The sequence below is a fragment of the Diorhabda sublineata genome, chromosome 1 (genome assembly GCF_026230105.1).
Source record: "Diorhabda sublineata isolate icDioSubl1.1 chromosome 1, icDioSubl1.1, whole genome shotgun sequence".
NCBI lineage: Eukaryota > Metazoa > Arthropoda > Insecta > Coleoptera > Chrysomelidae > Diorhabda > Diorhabda sublineata.
Window position 1 is genome coordinate 15,277,894 of NC_079474.1, and position 10,381 is coordinate 15,288,274.

Consider the following 10,381-nt stretch of genomic DNA (forward strand, 5'->3'; position numbering starts at 1 on the left):
ATATAAGGAAGAGGGAAATTGGTGGTCTAACTTGTGTAGTTAATTAAATTTACAATACTTATATTTCGATGGTGAAGTATGGCTTTTAAGGTAGAAGCGGAATACAATAAAAAAGAAGAAATTCAAGTTTAAAATACTTTTATTTTCAGCATACTTGACATTTTACATAAAACTTTTCAGTTTCTGTAGCCCGAATTTCTCATATAACTCATTAAAGCGCTAGAAAGTTCGGGATTTCGTTTTATGTTCGGTCGACCATACAACATGTTCAAAGCACTACTTATTTCAGAATTTCGCTTCTGCTCCATTGGATAATCAAAAGAAAAAGAAGACTCTTCTGTATGTCTAGCGTTAAGTTGCTCCGCATCTAACCAACAAATACGTTGATGTTCTTTCTGTAAAAAAAAGATGTAAAACATATTAGTACTTTCACAAAGTTTTGATAAAGCAAAATTAAATTCAAAGTTGGCGCCGAACAACAAACACAGAGCACGAATCAAAACGTTAAAAAATGGCTACTATTACTACATCGTGATCGTAAATATTTTCACTATTTTAATATCTGGTTGTAATAGTAAACACACATTACTGGTTATGCGATTTCAATTAAACAATGTAACATCACTTTTTTCACGAAGTGAGGAATACAGATAAGACGTATTTCGTCTAATATTGCCACGTTTGTTTACAGTAAATGCACAATATTTCTGTTACATGAATTTTAAAATATCTCAACAAAAACAAAGAAAGGTCACACTAACGATATTCAATTTTGTGATTTAAATATGTTAAAAAGATGTCGTTACTTATCAGGAAAGGTCAAAATATAACAATAGGTCACAGAACATACCCTTCTTCTTATAGTCCATGACATAACGATCATCTGCCATATTGTCTAGGAGAACAAATATTGCATTATTCACATTAAAATAATTATTATTATTAATGATGTTTTATTTTTTTTGCCGAATAACTCCATTTAAATGAAAAAAGAGCTAAAAACAATCAATTCTCTATACACAAATGTAATAAAATCTCTTTATCCGCCACGACAATATGGCCGACGTTATCATGTTTAATGAGGTTATAAGGTATGCAAAGAATTGTATATTTTTTCAATGTAAAAAATTTTTAAATAAAATGCTTACTTCTTCAAGAGATTGAAAATTATCATTCGAATTTGAATGAGTTTGGGTGAAATTATACATTTAATATTAATATTTCAATAACCTTATCAACAATCAATGTTTTATTCAAATTAAATAATTGCACGCAACAGAATACAAAACGCAATTTTCGCCACGTCGCTCTCTGTTACAATATGAACGTTTTTCGTAGATTTGAACCATTTTTTTCTAGTAAATTCATACACAAGTTTTTCGTTTGTTAAAATATGCTGAAGCCAGCCACCCGATATGAAAATATAAAATATTTGTCGCTAATTCGAACGAAAATCGCTAAAAAAAGTCTGGCAACATTGTAACGATATATAAGGTTTGTGTTAACATGTTTACTCTTAGTGATGTATAATGTTTTTGTTAGTCATAACCAATATAAAAGTTTATTTTCGAACATATGAATAATTAAAAAAAATAATTGAAAGATCTCACCTCTGAATCTTCACATAGTATCGTAAAAGGCAGAGACTGAGTAATGGTTAATAAGCAAGCGAACACAACTACTACGTGCTTCATTATTTCAACCTAAAAATCCAGAAAGATTCCTCTTAGAAAGAAATGTATCCGGTATAATTCAATATTCATTGCAATATCTAAATCCAAATATTTCGGATTTCCCAAATTTTAGCTTAAATTTGCCAATAATTTGCTTCACGATATTCCCCGATCACGTACCGATTATCGAAACCAAGATGTGAGCAGAGCATTTTGTTAAGAACAATTGATCGTCCTTCCTACAGTACCGATCTAGTACCCAGTGACTATCATTTAAAAAACACTTTAGTGTTTACTATATGTAATACAACTATAAGTGGAGTGAAAGTGAAACGTGCATGAAGCATGCGCAGTATAAATAAATTGTCTCGAACCAGAGAGAAAATGAATATTGTTTGGGTGGTTGCCAATAAAACTAGAGCCTTAATATCGGCGAAAATGGAGTTCTAAATATAATAAATAAAAACGATTTAGAATCTTAATGCTATTTATTATAAAAATAATTTATAATGGAACTTACCTGTACCTTTGGTATGATATCAATAGCAAAATCATTCATTTTGGTGTTCTTTATATATTCTTGACACAGATGATTGATCATAATTAAAGGTTTTGTTCGGCTTATCTATATTTCCCACCGTACATAGCGGCCTTTTTAACAATTCAATCATCTAGAAAATAATAAATATCCCTTAGTTGCTCATTTCAATATAATCAATTGATAATTTTATTTACTTACATGTAGCACCACATTTTGATTTTTAATATTCTATAAGATATAATCAGTGTTTACTTCGTACCGTGATGTTTTTTTTTTATCTTTGAACATGGTTGAGCTACGATTACCACAATACATAATTCCAGAAAAATCACACACACACTCAATTGGATTATTGCGACAGAATACACTCAGAGAAAAACTCAAATCTTTACGCTGAGAAAAATACCCGGGCCGATTCCCACCTTTCCCTACACGCTGTTTCCCTAGAAAGACGGTCAACCGCTCTGTCTTTCCACCAACGCTTAGGTGTCGCAGGTTTTCGGATAGGACTCGACAAAAAAGTATCATATATTTTGACGCGCTGATCAGATTATATCAGCACAAAGATTGAGGATAGGAATAGCTTCCAAAATTTTATTAAAAAAATTATTTGTTTCTTAGGAATTTCAAAGTTTGGTTTGGCATATTCCTGATCTAAGTATCCAACAGATTTATTATTATCTTATTATTATCTTAAGTTGGCGACTTTGCGGAACCTATTCCTGTATTTATCTCTTCTTATTAACAAGTTGTCATATGTCAAAGTTCGATTTGAAACTTACCGTTTAAAACAGTCGTTTAAATGCCATTCATTTAAATTTGTTATATTAAAGCTTTAAAATGTGTGATACTCCATTTAAGCCATATCCTCACAAAAAAGCGAAACTAACAAATTCAGATAGTGAACAAAGTGTAATTTCAGATACAGGTTCAACAAACTCCGATCAAGGCTCAACAGGAGATTTAACTATAGTGGCTTGTTATGATGAACTAATACGGTTATATCAGCAAAAAATCGAAGATAGAGATACTCTGCACGAAAGCTTCTATAATTTTGCAGAACAAACGCATTTACTTTACGAAGAATGGAGGAAAAAGATAGCAGAATGCGATAGACTCCGAACCGAAATAGATGAAAAAAACGAGGAATTAAATGAATACAATAGACGTCTTAAAAGTGCCAGAAAATTGTTGGATGAAGAAACTAGGAAAAGAAAAATTTCTGATAACGAATGTGCCGTACTTAAGCATCAAATTGCCAAATTTTGTAATTCACTTGTTAAGGATGGAAGAAATAAACTTGCCGACGATACTAAACAACAAATTAGTAATCTTTACTCGGGTAAATATAACTTTTCATCTGATTAACTTTTAGATACTCAAGTTTATTAACTTTTTTAGGTAGAATGAGCTTTGGGGATGCAGAACGTCTTAGTGCCATCAAAGAAGTCAATTCTACAGGTTCAATACTCTCTGACTTCAGTTATTCTCGTTCAGAGGATGATTTAGATTCTTCCAGAGTTAGTAAGGAATGGAAACGCCAAAGAAGTGATGAACCAGAAGAACCAACAAGCAAAAAGCGAAAGTAAGTAATTTATGTATGTGTCTATTTAGTGTCTAAGTTAATAATCAACTTTCCAATATTAAATTTTTCATGACCAGACCTTTCATTTAAAAAATTTTTGTGGGCTTCTTTTTTTATTTTAAAGATTTAGAAGTAGATGGTTAACCATCTATTTAGAGTTATTTTTTTTAATCTTTGTATTTTTAGAGAGTAGATATTTTCCTGTATCTGGCACCAATATTGAATTTTTTTCCTCTTCTGTTGTTTTGCTATTATCTGGAGGTGTCCCTAGTTGATTTTGGATCAAATATATTGATGTTTTTAATGCTGGTTTCTTCTTGTTTAATGTCTTACTTTTTTATGGATGTGGGGTGTTTATTTGTGGAAATTTGCACATTTCCATATATCTGACCCTGATATAGGATCTATTTCTCTGCATAGTTTCCTTATTAGTATTTTCTGTCATTTGCAGTAATAGTTATGATGTTTCAGTTGTACAATTTTATCTAAATGTTCAAAATTATGACTGTTTTACATAGAAAAATTGTTTAGATCTTCAACAAAAGCAGTTGAAATTGGAAATGCGGATACTGTTAGAGCCACTACTACTCTAACTATAAATAAAGATGGCCCCATAACTGCAACTTCAATAATTGAATCTATCCCGAAATCTGAGGAGGACTTGGCGCCTGTAGTTCCTCCTAATTTGGTATTTGAATCATGGGATCAACAAGGTATACTTAAGATTTCAAATATACTTCATTGCCTTACACACTTTTGTATCTATTCCAGATAAAAAAATAAATTTTCCTCAAATAGATGGTACTAATTACCGAAAACATTATTTTCAACAAAAAACTGTCGTGATGCCGAACATATGTATGGTTTGTGAAAAACACATCCGCTTTGGTAAAACTGGTTATAAATGTAAAGAATGCAAAATGTTTTGTCATTCAGAATGTAAGGATATGTTACCGACACCTTGCGTACCTGTCATAAATACACCAACCTCAAAGAAATTCACAGGTACTGTTGCCGATTATACGCCTACAAGTCCTCCAATGGTGCCATCTTTAATTGTACATTGTGTCAATGAAATCGAGTATAGAGGATTGAAAGAATTGGGGATTTATAGGATTCCTGGATCCGAGAAAGATGTTAAAGGTATGTATAATATTGTTACTTACTTATCCTCAACTTCTTCTAGGTTTAGTGCGTTTCCAGTTCAGTTGCCTTTTTTTAAGTCTGTTTACTATTTTTGTATTCCATTTTCATCTGGTTATGCCTCTTTTTTATGTTGATTTTACATTTGATTCATTATAAAAATTAGTTTACACCAAATAACAACAATTTGTAAAATTTAATTCTTAAAAATTATATCCTATCTATGTCTGATTACACTATTGTAATTATTATGATTTTTTACTAGTTATACTTCAGGATTTTCTTATTTACTTTTGGTAACCACTCTCAACAACCTTTTTTCCCCCACCTTTTATAGTCTTTTCTAACGATTGTCATTTTTTTAATTATGTTCTATCACGATGTCGGTTTGAAATATATATTTTTGTTCAATTTTCGTTAATTGTTTCTATCTTTATTGCAGGGTTGAAAGAAAAATTTTTAACCAGCAGGATAGCACCTAACCTCAAAGAAGTAGACATCCACGTGATTTGCGGTTGTATAAAAGATTTCCTTCGCTCCCTCGCCGAACCTCTAATTACTTATGCCCTCTGGCAAGATTTCGTTACGGCAGTTAGAGCTAAAGACCCCAACGACGTGGCTCCAGCGTTGTACGAAACAATTTCAAAATTACCCCAACCAAATAGAGACACCTTAGCGTTTGTGATTTTACATTTACAAAAAGTCGCCCAAAGTCCCGATTGTAAAATGCCCGCCGATAATTTGTCCAAAGTTTTTGGTCCAACTATAGTCGGTTATTCTTCTAATCACCCCGAGCACAATAAATTAATCGAAGAAACTAAATATATAGTTAACGTTATGTCTCATCTTCTGAAGATACCTTCCGATTTTTGGTTTAATTTTATCAACGTTTGTCTCACTCCGTCGACCAACAGGCTACAACAAACACCCAGTACGGATTCTTTATTGAGACCGACGGCTACGAAATTTTTCACTCCGGTTACCAGGAGTGAAGGGAAATTTAGGAAAAAGAGAGAGGGGAAGTTTTTCGGAACCCCGCCAGCTTATAAATAATTGTTTTTGTAATTTTCATACAAGGATATTTATTTTTATTATTATTATCATTGTTTGAGATATTTTTATACAGCCTGTATAAATATTATGCAGTTTATGTGTTATGGATTAAGTGGTAAGTGGGACCGTGGGGCATTATGAAAAATTGAATTGTTCAACACCTATGGGGACGAGTGATAAAAAACAAACAAACAAAAGTGGGATAACTATTGAGCCCTGTGGCACACCAGATATTATTTCGCTAGCCTTCTTCGTTTCCAGTAAGACAAGCAATATAGAGAGTAGCTAGAGTCGACCATCTATCAGTCAGCTTCTCTCAGTCCTGTTATCGAGAATGGAGGCGTCGTATTTATAATCTGAGTCGTAAAATTTTGAAAAAGAAGAAATTATGAGTCCATCCTTTTATATCAGAAAAGATTTTACCTAAAAAATAATAGATTAATGTTATTTGTTAAGAAACTGAAATGAACCCAGACCTCCATTTGGCCCCAAGCCCCATTATACCCTACACTCAATACCCCATCCCTCAGAACCAAAAAAAATCAACTAATCAAATGTTGAACGAATTCCTATAAACAACCATATCTAAATAGATAACACCAAAGATCAAAAAGATATAAATCGAATCATTATACTTACTCCACCCTCATAGAGTCTTGTATATAATTCCTGGAGGAGGGCGATTTAGAGGCGTTGAAGCGGAACTGATCCAGGTAGGGGTTCGACGTTGGAGGCACCGACGTTCAGGACAGAAAGAATATAGATAATTTCCTTAAAATAATGACGTTTAACCTTATAAAAAATGAAATCGACGAATCGCGGTTTCTCTCGCACTGACATGTTTTGTCACTCATCCTTTTTGTGATACCACGAAATAACCTCTAACCTATGTACTTAACCTATGTATTTAAGAAAAAACGTGGTAGTTGATTTTATAATTACAATAAAATCTTTGGCAAGTTAATTATATACATTTTATTCTCCTAGCTAGTTTTGAATTGAAATTATAATTTTAGATATTCGGAATACATTTTGAATGTGTGTCAAAATTATTTACGCTATTTACAAACGTCTAGTTTCTTATATGTGTGCTACCCCATCATGACCCCTTTCCCCAATATGCATAATGTCCGGTTATTATAGATAATAACGCCCACAATCACTTGATTTGTAACATATGATGAATTCAGTAGTTTACTTTGACTTAATATCAAAATACATGGAAATTTAACTATTCAATAAACAATTTGTTTTAATAATTATAACCTTAAATTCCCCAGCAGGAGACTTTTCGCCTCAGTTAAAGTATTTAAATAACTGTTACTAAGATGAGGTGAACAATTTATATTAAATTGGACGCTACCAGCTTTTTAATGAACTTAAACTATTCCCGGACACGATTATCCAAATTATTATTTGTTATTAAATAATAAGTACCAGTTGAGTCCTTTGGGTATGGTTGGAACTACAACCTGGCACCTATAGAATAGTGAATATAAAGAATAAATTCACCACAAATTTACTTTGATTTAAATTGTGGGTAGATAGAGGACGATTTAGCATACATTACGAGGTTTTAGTGAATTTTTAGAAAGGAGTGGGATGTTGATGGCGAATTAATTTCTTCAAAAACTAGAATGTTAGAATAAATGAATCCGAGTCGACTACTGTACCACAATACGTGAAAAAAGAAATATTCAAAATGTTTGCCGAATGGCATGTGACATAATAATTAAATTTGAAGTGAAAAAGTTGTTTTAATAACGAAATTTATTTTCAACCGAGGGATAATAATCCTGAATTTATCTAGAACGAATAAAAGTTGATCATTGTATTCACCAGATTTTGACTTCAGCGACTTTCTCCTGTCTTGAAGGCAAAGGATTTGTATTATCGCATAGGTAAATAGATAAAATTCTTTGGTCACGGGAAATAAAACACATACAATAATTTTTTTATTGTACAAAATAAACAGATTCAGGTAACTGATGGATAAATATTTTAAAAGAAAATTTGAGGTTAGATTGTTTTAATAAATGAAGGAAAAACATAATTTTAATACGTTTAAGTGAAACTAATACAATGATAAGTTTAAACTCTTAAACTAATTATAGTAGCATATCAAAAAATTCTATATAAACAAATAAAATTATACAATTCAAAAAAAAAACAAATATAAGACGTTTAGTTTGAGATCCAGACTCGACACAGAAACTGTCACGCAAAAGACCTTTTTGAATCTACGAAAAATAGAAAATTAAACATTAAAAAATGATAAAAGACTATCTATTAATTTTACATAAAGTATTGTTACGAACTAGTCCACTGATATAAACCGTGAAGCCGGATCTATTGTAATATGTTCTAATGAATGGCGGATGTGCCGCGGATTTCATGTTTCATTTTTGTTACCATTTTTAAGAAGACGTATTCGACAATCTAGAAATTTCAAGAATTCGAAGGTTCCAGAAAGTGGTTTCAATATATAAAGCAGTTAATCATCATTTTTATGAATCTAAAAGTGAAATAAAAAGAATGAAGGCAGGATACAATCCCCAGGTCACTTTTTGTAACGATCCCGACAGAAATCTAATAACTGATGGACCAGCAGCTGAATCAGGCCACCCCCATTTCATATGGGACAACTGTGAGCATCTACGACGACTAGATCAAATTGGCTGTCAGATCAGAGGAAACCTTTGGCATCATCAGAAAGCTGAAAAACAACAAGTCCTCCGGTGTAGATGACATTCCTACGGAGTTCTTCATATACGGCAATCTAGAGATTTCAAGAATTCGAAGGTTCCAGAAAGTGGTTTCAATATATAAAGCAATTAATCATCATTTTTATGAATCTAAAAGTGAAATAAAAAGAATGAAGGCAGGATACAATCCCCAGGTCACTTTTTGTAACGATCCCGACAGAAATCTAATAACTGATGGACCAGCAGCTGAATCAGGCCACCCCCATTTCAAATGGGACAACCGTGAGCATCTACGACGACTAGATCAAATTGGCTGTCAGATCAGAGGAAACCTTTGGCATCATCAGAAAGCTGAAAAACAACAAGTCCTCCGGTGTAGATGACATTCCTACGGAGTTCTTCATATACGGCAATCTAGAGATTTCAAGAATTCGAAGGTTCCAGAAAGTGGTTTCAATATATAAAGCAGTTAATCATCATTTTTATGAATCTAAAAGTGAAATAAAAAGAATGAAGGCAGAATACAATCCCCAGGTCACTTTTTGTAACGATCCCGACAGAAATCTAATAACTGATGGACCAGCAGCTGAATCAGGCCACCCCCATTTCAAATGGGACAACCGTGAGCATCTACGACGACTAGATCAAATTGGCTGTCAGATCAGAGGAAACCTTTGGCATCATCAGAAAGCTGAAAAACAACAAGTCCTCCGGTGTAGATGACATTCCTACGGAGTTCTTCATATACGGCAATCTAGAGATTTCCAGAATTCGAAGGTTCCAGAAAGTGGTTTCAATATATAAAGCAGTTAATCATCATTTTTATGAATCTAAAAGTGAAATAAAAAGAATGAAGGCAGGATACAATCCCCAGGTCACTTTTTGTAACGATCCCGACAGAAATCTAATAACTGATGGACCAGCAGCTGAATCAGGCCACCCCCATTTCAAATGGGACAACCGTGAGCATCTACGACGACTAGATCAAATTGGCTGTCAGATCAGAGGAAACCTTTGGCATCATCAGAAAGCTGAAAAACAACAAGTCCTCTGGTGTAGATGACATTCCTACGGAGTTCTTCATATACGGCAATCTAGAGATTTCAAGAATTCGAAGGTTCCAGAAAGTGGTTTCAATATATAAAGCAGTTAATCATCATTTTTATGAATCTAAAAGTGAAATAAAAAGAATGAAGGCGGGATACAATCCCCAGGTCACTTTTTGTAACGATCCCGACAGAAATTCTAATAACTGATGGACCAGCAGTTGAATCAGGCCACCCCCATTTCAAATGGGACAACCGTGAGCATCTACGACGACTAGATCAAATTGGCTGTCAGATCAGAGGAAACCTTTGGCATCATCAGAAAGCTGAAAAACAACAAGTCCTCCGGTGTAGATGACATTCCTACGAAGTTCTTCATATACGGCAATCTAGAGATTTCCAGAATTCGAAGGTTCCAGAAACTGGTTTCAATATATAAAGCAGTTAATCATCATTTTTATGAATCTAAAAGTGAAATAAAAAGAATGAAGGCAGGATACAATCGCCAGGTCAGTTTTTGTAAAGACCCCGACGGAAATCTAATAGATGATGCACCAGCAGCTGATTCAGGACGTCCCCATTTCAACTGGGACAACCGTGAGCATCGACGACGACTAGATCAAATTGACTGTCAG

The 10,381-nt window shown here is 33.3% G+C and overlaps 2 protein-coding genes across 2 annotated transcripts; one reads left to right on the plus strand and one right to left on the minus strand.

Moving 5' to 3' along the window:
* Positions 1-128: 128 nt before the first annotated feature.
* LOC130445773 (uncharacterized) lies at positions 129-2,667 on the minus strand. Its single transcript, XM_056781630.1, has 4 exons — positions 2,413-2,667; positions 2,194-2,344; positions 1,611-1,703; positions 129-395 (listed from the first exon to the last, which is right to left on the minus strand). The coding sequence occupies exons 2-4, from the start codon at positions 2,272-2,274 to the stop codon at positions 177-179; spliced, it is 393 nt and encodes a 130-aa protein (XP_056637608.1). The 5' UTR covers positions 2,275-2,344; positions 2,413-2,667; the 3' UTR covers positions 129-176.
* Positions 2,668-2,954: 287 nt separating this feature from the next.
* LOC130453039 (rac GTPase-activating protein 1-like) lies at positions 2,955-7,238 on the plus strand. Its single transcript, XM_056792630.1, has 5 exons — positions 2,955-3,556; positions 3,616-3,799; positions 4,331-4,512; positions 4,571-4,942; positions 5,385-7,238. Exons 1-5 carry the CDS (start codon positions 3,055-3,057, stop codon positions 5,993-5,995), a joined length of 1,851 nt encoding a protein of 616 aa, XP_056648608.1. The 5' UTR covers positions 2,955-3,054; the 3' UTR covers positions 5,996-7,238.
* The last annotated feature ends 3,143 nt before the right edge of the window (positions 7,239-10,381 follow it).